Genomic DNA, 19,890 nt, shown 5'->3' on the forward strand with positions numbered 1-19,890 from the left:
AACACCCAAAAAAACAGCCAAGCCAGCTGGCTGTAGATCTTATTCTTTGCCTTCTTGGAAACTTGCCATGATCTGGAGCATCTGGTGATTTCCAACCTTGTCCTTAGGCTAAAAGATCAGGGTTGGAGAAATAGGGCCTATAGTAGGGGTGTGTGTAGTGAGTGTGTGCATGTGTGTGTGTAGGGGTGGAGGAGAAAGCCATTAAAAATAAATTGACTATCTTTAGATGACAAGAGCTTGTGGAGGAGCTAAGAGGATCAGAGAACTAATGGGGTCAAACAGATATTTAGTGGAGGGTGGAGGTCAGCACACCAGGATTGCTGGCATGATGGCAAAGAAAGGTGGGTCAAGAAAAACAGGATGAGAAAAATGGTTTAAAAAAAAATGTTTCCTTTCAGTTCTGCCTTTCAATCTAGGATTTCTTTTTATTAAAAAAATAAAGAAAGAAGAAATAAATAAATCTAGGACTTCTTTATTTCTTTTTAGTAATGTATGCAAACACATTTTAAAATCATTTTCCTCAGACCTTCTTTAATAGTATAGCTCAATTTTATAGTTGATACAGAAATTTACAGTTTAAAGGACACTGCAAATAACAATTCAAACTGTAGGACATATATTTGGGGAGTGAGAGAAAGAATGGATCACATGTTCAAAGATGGAAAACTAAGATACAAAGTGGTTTAAAAACCTTCCTACCTAGCAGCAGGAAAGAGACTTGAACACTCAAAGGTAGGTCTCCAGTCCTCTTCAGCAGTGGTTCTGCTGAACGAACAACTCTGCCTGCATGGTCTGCCGCCACTTTTGTCCATCGCTAACTTTTCTACACTAACTTCAAAAAAGCCCGCCCCATGCACACTGGCTTCTCTAAAATGACTAAACGCATTGCTCTCAAGTATAAATGTTTTAACATATTATCATACTTGTGATAAACATAACTTATTTATTAGGTTGACTTCATATAATGAAGGAAAATAACAAGAAATAGAGGAGAGACTAGGCATTTATATGCTTCAGTACTTAGTGGTTTTTGACTAAGGTTGGAGAGAGAGAACAAGAGAAGGATTTGACTTGTTTGGATGATTCAGCTTGTCCAGAAGAAGGGGATCATCTTTAGAGGTTATGGGAGCTTATTAGTGAGGCAAAGTTCTCATCTTAGTGAGCTCAGTGTAAACAGAGTCTATACAATGCTAAAAGAGCCCTGTTCCTGAGAGTCACAAATATTAAATTGGGAGACAACTTTTAATTAAATGCGTACTTTCAGTGGCTTTAGAAGAATAGTATACTTCTGAAAGTTTCTGTTTTTGTTTTCCAAAAGAAAGACAAAACTGTCTATAACATCTAGATGGCTATGTGTTTATAACACATCCATCACTGTAGTACTTAAGTTCTTTGACAAGTAAGCCATTTCGACATTGAACAATATAGAGTCAGGAGATGAATGTCTTCCTCTGTCTGCAGTGCCTGTGCACTTTAGAGCTAAGCCTATACAATTCTGTACTAAACCAAAACATAAAAAGCAGTATGAATCGGGTCCAGCTCACTCCAGCCACCTTGAATTTGGTTGTTCCTAATAAAGTGTGCAATTCCCTGCCGAGAGCTAAGAAATAGCCTCCTACAGTAGGACTGAAGTGGGTGAGAGACAATGGAAACTGAGGGAACATACATTCTAGGCCCCCTGTTTTATCCTGGAATAACAAGACAAAAAATGACTTTCATATTTCTTTCTGACTTTTTATGAGGTGTATAAACAAGTCATGGAGTTCCATAGTCTCAGGCCAGAGTCTGAGAAATTCCTTTCTGGTTCATTCATTCAATGAATATTTACTTATAGCCAACTGTGTACTCAGTAAGGTACTATATAAAGCACTGTATTAGTACACAGGTGATAAAACCATCCTTGAGAACATATATCATAATAAGGAAGGTAAAACAAATCGAATAATACTCCAGTACAAGACTAGATATTGTTCAGAGTGTAAAGGCATTCAAAAAGGGGAGCCACTAAATTTAGTTATGAAAACTCTGTGGAAATCTACATAGAGGAAGTGGTATACAAGCTACAGGTTACAAGAGGGGGTCATTAAAGATGAGTTAAAAAAGAAAAAAGTCCATGGGGTTGCCAAGAGTTGGACACGCCATAGCAAATGAACTGAATTGATTGAAAAAAGAAAACTTGCTTGATAAGTAAATATCCTGACCCAGGTTTAGTGTTAGTCACTATCATTAGCAGCTTAATCTTCATTCTTAATCAGGCTAAAGTGACTGTTAATCAGACAATAGAGCTAATCATTTGGCTAAGTATTTATTTATGCTTAAGATCAGATGAGGCTTGTTTATAGTGTGTTTTTTTTTTTTTTTTTTGGTTTGTTTCATTTATTATTACCTCTGGTGGCTTGGAGGACTAGCGGGGCAGGGCAGGAAGACAACACTCATAAGGTAGGGTGTTGGTAGCTGTGTCAGAGCAATAACAGTAGCAATAGGGAAAACTTGAGGTTTAGTTGAACCAGGTAAAAGAAATAATTCAGGGTATGAAACTGGGGACAGAATGGTAAAAAGAATAGTTATTAGTACCCCCAAAAATGGGAGTGGAGGGAAGAACAGTCCAAAGAATCTGCATGAAGTTCTGGGGAACAAGTAGAAAAATGGAAGCAAATCCTAGGTGTGTGTCTGAGAATCATGCTGTTATTCATATCTTTTTTTTAACCCCCATTTATTCTTTATACTGGAGTTAACAAAGTTGAACCCATTCTCTCCTTACCCTTAGGGAAAATAAGGCTTAAAATTATTATGGAAAATGACAAGATCATTCAGCTACTAAGTGGGAGAGATTTTAAATGCAAATTTACTTAAATCGATGTCTCTGGTGCCTGTTTCTAGGATACCATGTAACTCAGAAATATCTGGAATTAACTTGGCTAAATATAATTCAGCCATTAATTCTTTTCTGAAAAACTCTTTGTCAAAGAAACTTATAATGATCCTGATGATTTTCATTCATTCAAGTATTCATGAATATATTATTTATTTATTTCATTCAGTAAAAATTTAGTGCATTTGCTAATTGCAGAGGATATGACCCATTGGTGAAGACACAGGTTCTAGTGCCAATTGCCTGGGTTTGCTACCCCAGGTTTTAGCTTGGTCATCTTCAAGAAGGAGATTAAAAGAATATATCTCTCATGCCACTGTTATGAGGATTAAATGAGAAAATCTACATGAAGCATTAGGAAAGTGTGTCACATAGAAATCACTCAATCAGTGTTAGCTACTCTTATTAATACTCTGTGCCAGGGACTCTATGAGGCATTAAGGGCATAAATAGGAATATAACATAGTCCTTGCATTTGAAGAAAGTACACTTTCAAAGAGAAGACACATGTCTAATTTTGCCTGAGCAAACAAAAGATGCCAGATGAGAACAGAATTCTGGGTCATTTCAGGAGGTTGGAACAGCGCAGAAGCTCCAGAGAAGCATGACATGTCTTCCAAGGCTATGGCTTGAATGGGGCATGAACAAGTGTGAGGAATGATTAATTGATGTGCTGTGCGTGCTTAGTCACTCAGTTATGTCTGACTCTTTGCGACCCCATGGACTGTAGCCCACCAGGTTCCTCTGTCCTTGGGGATTCTCCAGGCAATAATACTGGAGTGCGTTGCCATGCCCTTTTCCGGGGATCTTCCTGGGATTGAACCCAGGTCTCCCACATTGCAGGTGGATTCTTTACCATCTGAGCCACCAGGGAAGCCCAATTGGTGCCCGTGAACAAGAAAGAAACTTATCAGCTTTTGAAGAATTTAATAAGCTCTGCCGATGGAATTGAACCTTATTTTGATAGCATGAGGTAACAAAGGGGGCTTAGAGCCAATTTTAAGGATTGAAGAAGGTCACTTTCTGGATGTTTCACTCTGGAGGGTAAACTTGAATGAGAAGATAATGGATAGAGGGAAGCAATATTTGAGGTAGAAGAAAAGAGAGTAAGATATGAAGCTGCAGGCAGGGAAAGTCAGGATCTTTTACTGCCTCATTATTGATAGAGGGAAGAAAATTAGGGAAAAAAGCAAGATTAAGGGAAAAAAAGGTGGAGAAGAAATAGAGGGAAACAGAGTTGGCCTCTACCTCATTTTGAAAATAGATTGCTAATCAAATGATATAATCTGCCAAACAGGCTAAAGAAGAAAAAATCATCTGAGTCCATCAGTTGATGGGAAACAAAGCATTTGACAAAATCTAACACTCAAACATGATAAAAATACATAGAAAACTAGGGATAGAAAAGAATATCTTCACCTCAATAAAGAATAGCTACAAAAACCCTCCAGGTAACCTTATACCTATTAGTGAAAGAAAGACAACGCTTTTCACAAGATGGAGAACAATCTAGAGATGTCCACTGTCATCACTATTATTTGACCTGGTACCCAAAGTTGTAATCAGCACAGAAAAGGCAACAAGAGGAAATAAAAGGCATACAGATGAGAAAGAAAAGACGTAACTGTTCAGTTTTATAAATGACATAAAGGATTGCATAGAAAATCTCAAAGACTCTACCAAAACTCCTAGAACCGCTGGAAATAACAGCAAGATCACAAGATAAAATCAGCACGTAAAAATTGTATTTTTATACTAGCAATAAATATGTGAAAACTGAAATTAAAAATCCAATACCATTTATAATTGCTGGGATAAAAAGACATACTAGATTTAACTCTATCATATATAAGACTGATGTACTATAAACTGCAAAATACTGATAGAAGAAATAAAACATTTAAGTAAGCAGAAAGATATACTTTATTAATAAATTGGAAGACTCAACATAGTAAAGATGTGACTATGTTCCCAAACTGATATACAGACTTACTACAATTCCTATTAAAATTCTAGCATTACTTTTTCTGCTAATGTAGACAAAATTATTCTAAAACCCATACAGAAAGGCAAAGGAAGTAGAATAGGTAAAATAATTACCCCCCTCCCCCCTCCCCCGCAAAAAGAAACAAGAGTAAGTGAGAGGAATCCCTATTCTTAATTTCAAGCCACAGTAATCAAATCTATGTTATTTGCAGAGGGACAGATACATAGATCAATGGGACAGGATAGGGAACCCAGAAAGAGATTCACACAGAAGGCCAACTGATTATTCTTTACAAAGGTGCACAAGCACTTCAACAAAGGAAAGAGTTTGTTTTTTTTTTCCCCAGCAAAAGCTCCTGGACATATGAATATTCATAGGCAAAAACTGAACCTCAGTGTAAACTTTACACCTAGTGCAAAACTAAACTCAAAATGGATTATAGATTTAAATGGGAAATATAAAACTATAAAACTTTTAGCATAAAACAGTTGAGTATTTTAGAGACCTAGAACTTGCTCAAAGAGTCTTGACATGACATGAAAGGTTAACGCACAAAAATTAAGTGGTAAACTTGACTTTAGCGAAATTAAAAGCTTTTGTTCTATGTGAGACCCTGTAAAGAAGATGAAAAAACAATAGACTAGGAAAAAACATTTGCCAACCACATATCAGACAAAGAAGTGGTATCTAGAATATGTAAAGAACTCTCAGTGGTAAAAAAGCAAAGAATCCAATTAGAAAATGGACAAAGACATAAAAGAACCTTTCATGTGCCTGCATGCATGCTGAGTCACTTCAGCTGTGTCTGACTCTTTGCAACCCTATGGACTATCGCCTGCTATGCTCTCTGTTTATAGGATTCTTCAGTCAAGAGTACTGGAATGGGTTGCCATGTCCTCCTCCAAGAGGTCTTCTGGACCCAGGGATCAAACCTATGTCTCTTAGTCTCCTGAATTGGTAGGCTGCTTCTTTATCAGAAGCCCCACCTGGAAAACCCTAAATAACTCTCAATGGTTTAAAAAAAAAATCGTATTAGGAAATGGACAAAAGACACAAAGGAACCTTTCACTTAAGAGGATATAATGATGGCAAAAAGTACATGAGAAGATGTTCAATGTCACTAATCACTAGGGAAATGCAAATTAAGATCACAGTAAGGTATTACTACATTTCTATCAGAATGGATAAAATTAAAAAAAAAAAAAGTGACAGCACCCAAAGGTGGCAAAAATGCAAACAAACTGGATACCTCATTAATTGTTGGTGGAGATGTAAAACAGTGCAACTACTCTGTAAAACAATTTGGCAGTTTCTTAAAAACTAATCATACACTTACCAGACTACCTAGCAATCACACTCATGGACCTTCATGCCAGAGAAATGAAAACATACACGCGAAAAAAAAAAAAAAAAAAACAATCCTGCACATAAATGTTCTGAGCAGCCTTATTTAAAATAGCTAAAAACTGGAAACAACATAGATGTCATCAAATAAGTAAGTTTTAAACAAGTTCGTGAATTCACTGTTGTTGCTCAGTAGCTCAGTCATGTCCTACTCTCTGTGACCCTGTGGACTGCAGCATGCCAGGCTTCCTTGTCCTTCACTATCTCCCAGAGTTTGCGCAAACTCATGTCCATTGAGTAGGTGATCCCATGCAATCATCTTATCCTCTGTCTGCCCCTTCTCCTCCAACCTTCAATCTTTCCCAGCATCATGGTCTTTTCCAGTGAGTTGGCTCTTTGCATCAGGTGGCCTGTGTACTGGAGTTTCAGTTTCAGAATCAGTCTTTCCAGTCAGTATTCACGGGCTGATTTCCTTTAGGACTGACTGGTTTGATCTCCTTGCAGCCCAAGGGACTTTCAGGAGTCTTCTTCAGCATCACAGTTTGAAAGCATCAATACTTTGGTGCTCAGATTACTCATGGTTCAACTCTCACATCCATTTATAACTACTGGAAAAATCATAGCTTTGACTATATGGACCATTGCAAGGGCCTTTCAATTTCATTGCTGCATCCACCATCTGCAGTGATTTTGGAGCTCCCCAAAATAAAGTTTGTCATTGTTTCCATTTTTACTCATCTATTTGCCATGAAGTGATGGAAAATGGATGCCACAATCTTCATTTTTTGAACATTGAATTTTAAGCCAGCTTTTTCACTCTCCTCTTTCACTTTCATCAAGAGGCTCTTTAGTTTCTCTTTGCTTTCTGCCATTAGGGTGGTGTCATCTGCATATCTGAGGTTACTAATATTTCTCCTGGCATTCTTGATTCCAGCTGGTGCTTCATCCAGCCCAGCATTTCGCATGATGTACTCTGCACATAAGTTAAATAAGCAGGATGACAATATACAGCCTTGACATATTCCTTTCTGAATTTTGAAGCAGTCCTTTGTTCCATGTCTGGTTCTAACTGTTGCTTTTTGACCTGCATACAGGTTACTCAGGAGGCAGGTAAGGTTGTCTGGTAATTTTATCTCTTCATGAGTTTTCCAGTTTCTTGTGATCCACACAGTCAAAGGCTTTAACCTAGTCAGTGAAGTAGAAATAGACGTTTTTCTGGAATTCGCTTGCTTTTTCTATGATCCAACAAATGTTGGCAATTTGATCTCTAGTTCCTCTGCCTTTTCTAAATCCAGCTTGTATATCCGGAAGTTCTCAGTTCCCATACTGTTGAAGTCTAGCTTGAAGGATTTTGAGCATTACCTTGCCAGCGTGTGAAATGAGGGCAACTGTGTGATAGTTTGAACATTCTTTGGCATTGTCCTTCTTTGGGATGGGAATGAAAACTGACCTTTCTTGTCCTGTGGCCACTGCCGAGTTTTCCAAACTTGCTGGCATATTGAGTGCAACACTTTAACAGCTTCATCTTCTAGTATTTGAAATAGCTCAGCTGGAATTCCATCACCTCCACTAGCTTTGTTCATAGTAATGTTTCCTAAGGCTCGCTTGCTCAGCTGGAATTCCATCACCTCCACTAGCTTTGTTCATAGTAATGTTTCCTAAGGCCCGCTTGACTTCACACTCTAGGAACTTGGCTCAAGGTGAGTGATCACACCATCATGGTTATCCGGGTCATTAAGAACTTTTTTGTACAGTTCTTCTGTGTATTCTTGCCACCTCTTCTTAGTATCTTCTGCTTCTTTTAGGTCTAAACCATTTCTGTCCTTTATTGTGCCCATATTTGCATGAAATGTTCTCTTCGTATTGCTGATTCTCTAGTCTTTCTCATCCTTTGGTTTCCCTCTATTCTTTTCATTCTTCACTTAAGAAGCCTTTCTTATATCTCCTTGCTATTCTTTGGAACTCTGCATTCAGATGCATATATGTTTCCTTTTCTCCTTTGCCTTTTGCTTCATACTACTTAACAATTAAAAAAAAAAACAAAAAAAAACTACGAACCATGGATGCATGGAACAACTTGAATGGACCTCAAGGGCATTTTGCTGAATGACATAAAAGCCAATTTCAAAACAATTCAACCTAATAACATTGTTAGAATGAGTGGAGAATAACTGTGGTTGCCAAGACCTGGGGATGAAGTGGAAGAATGGGTGAGGGTGAGCATATAGGTGTGGAATGAGGGAGATTTTGTAATGATTAATGGTTTTGTATCTGTATTGCAGTGGTAGTTAATGATTCTATACCGGTGATAAAATGGCTAAGTACTATATGTGTACATAGTACCCATGTCAGTTTCCTGATTCTGATACTATACTGTAATTACTAAGATGTAACCATCATGCATGGGTGGGGGGCTTTCCTGGTAGCTCAGCTGGTAAAGAATCCACCTGCAATTCAGGAGACCCTGGTTCGATTCCTGGGTCAGAAAGTTCCCTTGGAGAAGAGATAGGCTACCTACTCCAGTATTCTTGCCTGGAGAATCCCAGGGACAGAGGAGCCTGTGGGATACAGTTCATGAGGTCACAAACTGTCAGACTAAGCAAGAACATTGTGGGGAACTTGGTGAAGGGCATATTGGACATCTCTGTCATCTCTGTGTTGTAACACTACTGATTTAGCAATTTCCCGTGTTTGTGTGTGTGTGTGTGTATAATTACTTCAAAATAAACAAACTTTGCTTAAATATTGACAAAACACTGCTCTATGATGGGCTTCCCAGGTGACACTAGTGGTAAAGGACCCGACTGCCAATGCGGGAGACACAAGAGACTTGGGTTTGGGAAGAGACCTGAGTTGGGAAGATCCCCTGGAGGAGGGCATGGCAACCCACTCCTATATTTTTGCCTGGATAATCCAATGGACAGAGGAGCCTGGGGGGCTACAGTCCATGGGGTCACAAAGAGTTGGACGTGACTGAAGCAATTTAGGACACACTACTCTATGACAGATTATGGATTATTAATGCTTTGTCCTTCAAGATTTTACTTTCTAATTTCTCAAAATAGCCTTGTGTTACTTTCATAAGAAGAAAGTGTATTAAAATGGAATAAAAATAAGTCTGATTTCCTTTTTGATGGCTCAAGGCTAAAATTAATTAATAAGCAGAATGTGGTCTAGGAATAGCAAACTTTGAGATGCAAATTTTGGCAAAGCTGCATCTGAAAATTAGCCTCGTCAGAGTAATTCCTAAAATTTCCTCACATTAGTAACTCTCTTCTTCTCTATCTGTGTAACTAGAAGGTAGTCAACCACACCTATTTTAAAATATCTTAAAAGAGAATAATCTGAAGCAATGTTCCTGCATTCACAAGGAATATGAATGTTAGCCTAGAGATATACATTTTTTCAAGGCAAATTTCTCTTAAATTATGTTTAATCCTTATATATTTACAAAGACCACTTGAAACAAGAAGATATGTGGATCAGGTTTATATCAAGTAAAGACATACTATTAAATGCCATAGATACATGTGTGTTAGACACCTCCAATGATATTCCATAGGCTCCTCCATCTCTTCTCTCCTGCTTATCCTTCTCTCCACAGTTAAAGCTGTCTTTCTTAGATGATGTCAGTCTTCATTATCTCCAGGAAAAAAAAGTCTAAATTCCTTAACAAGGTTTATCATGTCCTGTAAGATGTGGTTCTACCCTCCATTTCTATTTCACTTTCTGCCACTCTCACATCACCTATTTGAAACCAGGAGGAAATGAGTGTATTTTGATCATCTACCCTTTGCTAGATATTCTCCTAGGAGTTTCATACCTCTGCAATATGCCACTCCTTCAGTCTACTGAAATTTATTCTTTAAGACCAAACTTTCTGATGATACATCAGAGAACCTCTGTGATGCCTAATAGTTTTTACCCTTTCTCTTCCTCTTCTCTCCAAGTTGACTTAAATCCTTCCCTATGCTTTACAATATTTTATAAATAAATTTATCTTAGCCCTATGTCATTTAATTCTACATTGTTATCTCTTCAAATAGATTGTGACTCAATGATAATACCTAAATATCTTTAAAGACCAACACAAAAGCATGTGTTAATCCACAATTTAGTAAAGCTTCAAGTCAACAGTAGGCAGTTATTAGTTAAGCTTTGGGAGATCCATGCTTATACATGGATTAGAAAAAATAAGCTAATGGTACTACATCAAACTAGAAAGCTTTTGCACAGTGAGGAAACCATCAACATAAAGAAAGGGCTGCCTACTAAATGGGGAAGACATTTGCAAATAATATATCTGATAAGGGGCTTCCCTTATGGTTCAGCTGGTAAAGAATCTGCCTGCAATGTGGGAGACCTGGGTTTGATCCCTGGGTTGGGAAGATCCCCTGGAGAAGGGAATAGCTACTCATTTCAGTATTCTGGCCTGGAGAATTCCATGGACTGTATAGTCCATGGGGTCACAAGAATCGGACATAACTGAGAGACTTTCATTTTCATATCTGATAAGGGGTTGATGGTGGTGGTGGCTTAGTCACTAAATTGTGTCTGACTCTTTTGCAACCCCGTGGACTGTAGCCCCCAGGCTCCTCTGTCTGGGCAATTCCCAGGCAAGAATACTGGAGTGGGTTACCATTTCCTTCTCTAGGGGATTTTCCCGACCCAGGGATTGAACTCACATCTCCTGCACTGGTAGGTGAATTCTTTACTGCTGAGCCACCTCGGAAACCCAGATACATAATTAGTTGAATTAATTAAAAGAAACTAATGTATCTATTTAGGAATTTGTTATAGTTAGGAATGCTTGTAATGACCTTTCTAAAAGTATGCTTGTAATGGCCATTATTAACAGTAACTAGAGCTTCCCTGGTGGCTCAGATGGTAAAGCGTCTGCCTGCAATGTGGGAGACCCAGGTTCGATCCCTGGGTTGGGAAGATCTCCTGGAGAAGGCAATGGCACCCCACTCCAGTACTCTTGTCTGGAGAATCCCATGGATGGAGGAGCCTGGTAGGCTACAGTCCATGGGGTCACAGAGTCGGACATGACTGAGCGAGTGCTTTGCCTTTTGCCTTATCAAAGATAGTTACATAGCTCCATGGGAGCAAAGGAAAAGAATAAATCATTTCATTAGAGAGTACCTAGCAGTTGCTGGAGAAGGAAATGGCAACCCACTCCAGTGTTCTTTCCTGGAGAATCCCAAGGACGGGGAGGGGAGCCTGGTGGGCTGCCGTCTATGGGGTCACACAGAGTCGGACACGACTGAAGCGACTTAGCAGCAGCAGCAGCAGCAGTTTGCACCATTCTCTGTTTCCCTAGACTTGGGAACAGGCTTAGATTTCTAAGCCCAGTGATACTCACTGTATGGCACTTAGAAAAACAGCTGCTCAATAAATTTTTCCCTTTCCAAATGTAGACAAAAACAAATGTAAATCTCCAGTTATTGGTATGGTAGCAAAAAAGTGGTCTCTTCTAGTGAATAGAATACCTATGAATTTCTTTTTGCACATGCTTAGAAAGAAATTTATCTCAAATTAGTTTGATTCAGTGGCTGCATTAACTCAATATTTTGTTTAGTCCAACCTCAACCACTATGAAAAGTGAGTGCATTAAACATAAAAATATGGTGGGATATTGGGGTTCATTTGAAGAGACTCAAGCTTACGTATAGCTCCAGGAAATGAAAGTCCTCAAGTTTTATCACCACAGACCTATCTGGTTCTAAAGTTACTGATGACTAGCACCATACAACTATGATTCCCCTATAGCTATTTTCATTTTTACAAGTGAAATAAGTTGGTTTTTGAAAATTGCATCACAGTAAATATTAATATGGACTTCCCAGGTGGCACTAGTGTTAAAGAACCTGCCTGCCATGCAGGACACTTTAAGCGACATGGGTTCAATCCCTTCGTCAGGAAGATACCCTGGAGGAGGAAATGGCAACCCACACCTATATTCTTGCCCAGAGAATCCCATGGACAAGAGGAGCCTGGCAAGCTATGGTCCACAGGGTCAGAAAGAGTCAGATACAACTGAAGCGACTTAGCATGCATGCAAAGACTAATATAGTTAATGTTGATGATATTATTACCCAATGTTTACTCTGAAAATACCTTCAAAGCTTCACATGCTCCATCTTATCATTTCACTTTTAGCCCAGGGCTTCCCTGGTGGCTCAGTGGTAAAGTCTCTGTCTGCCAATGCAGGAGACTCAAGAGACTCAGATTTGATCCATGGGTTGGAAAGATCCCCTGGAGGAGGGCGTGGTAATCCATTCCAGTATTCTTGCTTGGAAAATCCCATGGACAGAGGAGCCTGGTGGGACCCAGTTCATGGGATCACAAAAAGAGTCAAATCCAACTTAACGGCTAAACAACAACTTTTTAGCCCAACAGAAAAATGTATATTTCAATTTTTAAGTATTTGCAAATAATTTAGTTATTTGTTATTACTGTTCAGTGACAAGAAAAGGCCTAGATGTCATTAGAGTCTTGCAGAAATTGCATATAATTTTCTCTTTAGCAACTGAACTGTATACATCAACTGTGTCACAATCTGTCATATTACATCATATCAGAACATAGCTATGTTGGGCTGTCCCATCACTGAAGGGATATGAAATTAACTTGTCAGTTTTCTTCTCCAGAGAAAATTCTCTTTCAATATTTTTATTAAAGGCAAGTGCCAACTGGAAGGTTAGATGACAATAAATATCTAATTTTGAAAAACAGGTACATTTTATAAAATGTATTCAGTTTCCTAAGAATAAATCTATTGGATTTTTCCTACCAAAATATCAGGGTTTCTGTCAACCACCTGTTTAAAAGTAGCAGCTTTTGTTTCTCTCACTGACAGTCCTCTAACCACCTTTACCTCTCCTGGTGTCAAGAAGTGACTTTGATTTTTTGTTTGTTTGTTTTGGTGTATAATGTTGTGCTTGCTTTTGTTGTACAACAAGGCGAATCAGCCATTTGCATCACCTCCCTCTTGAGCCTCCCTCCCACACCCTTATCCCACCCTTCTAGGTCATCACAGAACACAGAGCTGAGATCCCTGTGTATATAGCTGCTTCCTGCTAACCATCTATCTTACACGTGGTAGTGTATAAACCTCAGTGCTACTCTCTCAGTTTGTTTCACCCTCTCCTTGCGCGCTGTGTCCACAAGTCTGTTCTGTACATCCATGCCTATTCCTGCCTTGCAAATAGGTTCATCAGTACCGTTTTTCTAGATACCATATATATTCATTAATATATGATATTTGTTTATCATTTTGGGAATAAAGTCGTGGATAGTAGATGTTTGCTAATAGCACAGCAATTGGGCTGGGAAAAGGTACTCTGATGAGGATTGCTTCATTTAATGATGAGCAAATCTCATGAATATAAAACGATTAAGAAGCATGACACTGGATGGTTTTCTGAAAAAAGTTTCTATCTTTTCTAAGAAAAATTAGAATTTTCCAAGAAAGTTTGACATCAATTATAAATGCAACTTTGAGTATTTCCAAGAAACATTGCAATTATGTTTACCAACACAGCTGAAGCATGAAATTAGAAGATATCTTTAAGTTTGGAGAGAGACTCAGGCTTCTTTTAACTTATTTGGCTCCAGTTTTCCCCTTTCATAATTAGTCTAGTGATAAGATTAGAAGGAAGGGGAGGTTTATTATACTCACGGTTGGCTTTTAATAATGTGAGTTGGCATTTGAAAGAAATAATTTGTTAAAAAAATGAACGTTCAGTTATTTTGGATTGTGGAACTACACTTGAGGGAAACATCATGTGCAATTACGATCTGTTTCTGTTAAATTTTACTTTAGAGAAACCTATGGGTGTAAAAATTTGATAGAGACTTTTGCTCCCACTGCTATTACATGAAAGTCTAGATACAAATAAATGCTCGCAAAGTCGGTAATGACCAAATAGCTCAGATACAAACACACCATGAGGCCTACAAACCCAGTGAAACAGTGGATCAAGCAAACAAATTATAATAATCATCAGAGACAAACTGTAAAATAAAGAAAAACTTCAGTAGGTAAAGTCATGAGTTGGTATTGGACTAACATGGGGTGGGGTTTCGGCTCTGACATTATTCACAATGTGATAGTGAGCATTTAACTTCCAAATTGCTGTTTTTTCATCTACAAAGTAGGAATAATAGTAGTAATTGTATTATTAGGGTAATTTTGAACACTGAAGGGGGTATATATAATATGCTTAATAAATTCATAATAAATTCTCAGTGAATATTGTCCATAATTTTTATTATTTATGATTATTGTTGTACACTGTATCAAATGAGTTATCTAAATTTTTCTTTGTTTACTTATTTTAAAATGTTTCAAAGTTAAATCTGAGATACACAAATTTTCGGCTTTAAGTACTCTTAAAATACAGCATGTTAAAGTTGATGAGAAGTATATTAGTGAGATAAAATACCCCATTTTGATTTTTAAAAACTGTTTCTTTCAGTGCAATTTCTATTGACTGATTGTGCCAAGCAATCTTACTCTGAAAGGCAGGTATCAGTTATAGATGTAATTAGCTCATGTTGGGATATTCACCTACAGAACTGACTCAACACAAAGATCTCCTAACTTTTGATATTTTATTTCCTCAAACAAAGCGAGCATTTGAAGAATGTCATTATTTACATTACTATACTTAACAATGAACAAGGCTATGACACATCCTTTATAATGTTCCCTAGAAACAACTGGTCATACAAATGCACAAGGATTATGGGATGGGGACTAGTGTGGTACAGTTAGAACACAGACTCAGGAATGAGGCAGAGTTAAGGTCTGACCTTTAATCAATCACTTATTACATTTACAATTTGAGGGAAGTTATTTATCTTTTCAACTTCAGTTGCAAAATGGGCTATTAATAAGTAGTACGTATTTAATGCTTCTAACCATTAAAGCATTAAATGAGCCAACGCATGTCAAACATCTAGAAAAAAGTTTGTCATCTTGTGAGTGCTCAATAAATGTTTTTTACTTGCATAATCTTACTAATTCATTGATTTCTTAGGCTGGAACATTATAATCATTTTCATTATTGCTTAAAATAGGAATATGATGGGGTCACCAGTTTAAATTTTCCATGAGCTTCGCTCTGCATCACTTATAATATATATCACACACAGAACTGGCTATGACACAAAGGTAGTCAGTTGAAAGGATATGGAGGTTCTGCACCAAAGAAATAACTAGGAAAACGACTTGAAGACTAAGATTTGATGAGAGAAGTTGGAAACATCATTTTCATAAATGGATTAAATAACTGACTCATGAATTTAATTTGGGGGTTTTCAATTTATATACCATAAGCAATTGAAAAAAATACCCTATTTCTTTTTAGATCATTAATTCTTGATTTTATATTTAGTATTGTGCTATAATAATTTTGTACCTACTAATGGAATTCATTTACATATTTTTTGAAGGCAAGAAGAACTCACATTGACTCTTAAGGACGGATTAAATCTCCAATGAATTCCTTGACAAAGCTAATTATTCTAATCTTCAAACTGTCAGTTTTGCTGGGAAATAAATGTTTTTTAACTGTAGAAAAGTTCAAACTACTTTGTTTTTGGATTAATAAAACATTTTCAGAAAACATTTTCTGAAAACCAGATATAGAGCATTATGAGGCACAAGTTGAACTGTGGCACTGACCAGACTTTATGGCATGAAATCACACAGAGTGAAACTGGCCACAGTAAACCAAAGGCCTTTGGATTCTCAGGGCTCAAGGAACGCCATTTGTGAAATGCAGCATTGACTCAGGTAGCTTTCAGGATTCAAAAGTACACCATAGTTAATGAAAATGTACCACCATTGCAGCTGGAAAAACAGCAGCAATAATATTCGTGTTAGCTCTAATGCAATGAAGAGACAGAATGTGGTTTTACTTCTTGGTTAGCACTCTCTCTCTTTCCCTCCCTCCCTACCTGTCTTTTATCTCTCAATTTCCTAGTGTCTACCTAACTATCTACTCAGACAATGCATAATGGGATAGATTCAAGGCAGAGACTATGAGTGTCAACCTTCATATATATATATTATATATACACACACACAACACATAAACATACATATTTTAGTATGACTCCTTTTTCCTTCTTTTTTATAATACTGCTGAGACATAGTCATATTTTACGGAGGTTAAAAATCTGAACATGTCTTATTCTTCCAAGAAAATGTTGTAAGCAAAGTTCAAATTATACCCAGAATTGTATTTTATAAAAAAGTGCTCCACCAAAACTGTACTTTCAGGAATTTGACTATTTATGATGTCTGCACATCAGAAAATTAAGCCTTTACCCAAAAGGAAGTTGTAAATTTATTATCAGACACCACATACTTATTTAAATAGCTCTGGCCTCTTCTGTCACTTCCCATATTTTGCATCAAGTGGAATTTTTGTCTACTTACTGGATGGAGCTTTCAATGCGGGTGATGGTGAGGAAAGCTGCAAGATTTGCAGTGTAAGATGAGATGACAATCAAAGCAAACAGCCACCAAGCCCCCATCATCATTCGGGTGGCCAGAGTTGTGTATGGGACTTCTCCACCTGTGGAAGGAAGCAGAGAATAAAAGAACATGAACAAGTATTTATTGAGACTCTGAAGTCATACACAGTCAATATAAGTTAACTTTTAAGTAATGAGAATCTTTCTATATAACATCAGTGTAGATCTCTGTATTTTGCTTATGTTCACCACTTTTTTTTTTTTGGTAATTTTTAATGATCAAATAATTCTTGTAAACAAAGAATCTCAAGGATCCAGAAAAAGCATAGCTAGTTGTGCTTCCCCCCAATTTTTATAGCTGCTTATTTATTTTTCAATTGGAAGATAATTGCTTTACAATGTTGTATTGGTTTCTGCTGTACAATGAAGTGAATTAGCTATATGTATACATATATCTCCTCCCTCCTGAACCTGCCTCCCATTTCTCACTTCCGTCCTGCCCTTCTAGGTCATCACAGAGCACCAAGCTGAGCTCCTTGCGACATACAGCAGATTCCCACCAGCTATCTATTTTTCACACAGTACTGTATAAATATCAGTGCTGCTACTGAACCACTTAGCCACTTTACTTGTTTACATTCCAGGAGCTACCACACTTAAGTCTCTCATCATGATGCTTTTTAAAAGTGAAAACAAAATCATTATATTCACCTGATCCAAATTTCCAGTGGATTCCTGTCACTCTCTCAAAAAAAAAAAAAAAAGAAAATCTGAAATCTCTATCCAAGTTTACCAGGTCCTACAGGAACTAATCTCAGATCCACTTTCTGACTTACCTTTTCCCACTCTCTGAATGTCCTTCCTCTAGTTTCTTATAAGGGGACACAGTGATTTCTGTCCTAGGGCCTTTGTACTTGCAATTTGTATGCCTGGAATTCTCTGTTCTTTAACTTAAAAATTACTCTCCTTTTAATTTATTTAACTTTCTGCTTAGATGATACTTCTTCACAAACACTTGTCATTCTCTCTAAAATAATTCCCACAACCCCATTCTTTCAGCCACCCTATTTTTTTAAATCAAAAATTTTCATATATTTTATATATTTTTATTTTCTCCTCTTCCTCATTATACAGTTTCTAACATAACAGTTTCTGCCTCATATTAGGTGGGTAAATATTTGCTAAATGAATACATGTTTTATATGAAGTTAATAATCTTTCTAAAATAAATTAGTTTTCTGCTAAGTGTAAAAATAAAGAGATATAATACTACATTTGCCTAGGTACATAAATATGCGAATTGCTTAACAAGATTTAATTAATTATCATATGAGGCAGATTTTTATGCCAACCACTAATTCTCACTGTGTAATATTAATACCTTTAAATTTTCAGTGTAGTACAAACTTACCCTGTGGGTATGACTTGAGCTATTTTCCTGATGTAATATACTCAGAATAGGCTAACTTATGATATCTGGAACACATTTTTTCAAAAGCAGTTATGATGCATTTTGGATACTTTCTTCTCCAAAGCAACAAAAATATTCACTTGGCTTTTAAAAGATGAAAGAAAAATAAAATGCTCATTTTTAAACCAAATGGGGACTTCCTAGGAAAATGACTAATTGAAAAAATAATAATAAAACATGAGCAAGATGATTACTAAAGACTGGAAGATGTTAATAAATGTAACAAAAGTAGAACAATAAATTCATGACTGCTGCTGCTGCTGCTAGGTCGCTTCAGTTGTGTCCGACTCTGTGAGACCCCATAGACAGCGGCCCACCAGGCTCCCCCGTCCCTGGGATTCTCCAGGCAAGAACACTGGAGTGGGTTGCCATTTCCTTTTCCAATGCATGAAAGGGAAAAGTGAAAGTGAAGTCACTCAGTCATGTCCAACTCTTCTCGACCCCATGGTCTGCAGCCTACCAGGCTCCTCCGTCCATGGGATTTTCCAGGCAAGAGTACTGGAGTAGGGTGCCGTTGCCTTCTCCAAAATTCATGACTGAAAAGGCTAATTGAAAGGTTGTGTCCATGAAGACTTCACCCTTGATTTGAGTTTTTATCACACATAAGAAAGAATACTTGTTGAGCTTTCCTCATCTGTGGCATAAAGTCTGAAATTTGGAAATTCAAATTTCTTGGGAAGTCCACATAAAATCACATTTTATTTGATATCTGTACTTAGAAATCAAATACTAAAAGTAATGGTAATCTTGACTCCTAACATTTATAATTAGGAAGAAATTCAAAACAATCCTCCTACTGATAGCAACTAAAACAAACAAACAAACAAAAAAAAGAACAAATACTGCATTTGAGAGCTAAAGAAGCAATAAAAAATTAGAAAATGAAGATTCTGAAGAAGAAGTTCAGAAATGTGACCTGGTATTTAGGCCTGTTTTCTACTAAGGGATAAATGCCAATTTAACAAGACGATAAGAAACTGAGATGCTGAGCGATGTTTTTGAAAGCCTTCAAAATCAGGTGGCTATAAAAATTAAGGCCCAGGGCATGCCAAATAGGGGTGGAACTAAGAAAAAGAGAAAACCCTTATATGCTTGGAAATCAACAATTACAATTCTATTATGCCATGGGTTGGAGAAAAATCACAAGAGAAGTAAAAAAATATTTTGAAGTTGGTGATAATAAAAATACTCCAAACCAAAACTCCACATTTTGATACCTGACAGGATGCAGCTAGATTTGTCTTTGAAGGGAAATTCACAACTTCTATAAGAAAAGAAGTCTGAAAATCAATGAGCTACTCATCAATTTCAAGAAGTTAAAAGAAAAGCAAGTTAAACCTAAAGAGCACAGAAGGAGGGACATAATAAATATAGGAGCAGAAATTAGTAAACTAGATAAAACTAGATAAACACAATAGAGAGGGATGATCCAACAGAGGTTTGGTCCTTTGGAAATATTTATAAAAAGCTGTAGATGTATGGCAGAAACCAATATAGTGTTGTAAAGAAATTATCCTTCAATAAAAATAAATAAATATTAAAAAATAGCAAAAAAAAAAAAAGCTCTTAAGATTGATCAAGAAAATAAGCAAAGGCACAAAAATAGGAGTTAAAAGGGAATATTGTTACAACTGTTGCAGATATTAGAAGGATAAAAGAGGAGGATCATATGCACAGTTCAATGCCAATTAATATGAAAACTGAGATGACACGGACAAATTTGTA

At 37.0% G+C, this 19,890-nt stretch overlaps 1 protein-coding gene across 1 annotated transcript in view; it reads right to left on the reverse strand.

The window, feature by feature from the left end:
- The window catches only part of GRID2 (glutamate ionotropic receptor delta type subunit 2), a 1,601,453-nt gene that overhangs the window by 263,960 nt on the left and 1,317,603 nt on the right, over window positions 1–19,890 (reverse strand). The window contains exon 12 of the mRNA XM_015471545.3: window positions 16,657–16,795. Within this exon, the coding sequence (XP_015327031.2) occupies window positions 16,657–16,795 (139 nt within the window). The remainder of the gene's footprint in view (window positions 1–16,656; window positions 16,796–19,890) is intronic.

Source organism: Bos taurus, chromosome 6 (genome assembly GCF_002263795.3).
Source record: "Bos taurus isolate L1 Dominette 01449 registration number 42190680 breed Hereford chromosome 6, ARS-UCD2.0, whole genome shotgun sequence".
Taxonomy (NCBI): Eukaryota; Metazoa; Chordata; class Mammalia; order Artiodactyla; family Bovidae; genus Bos; species Bos taurus.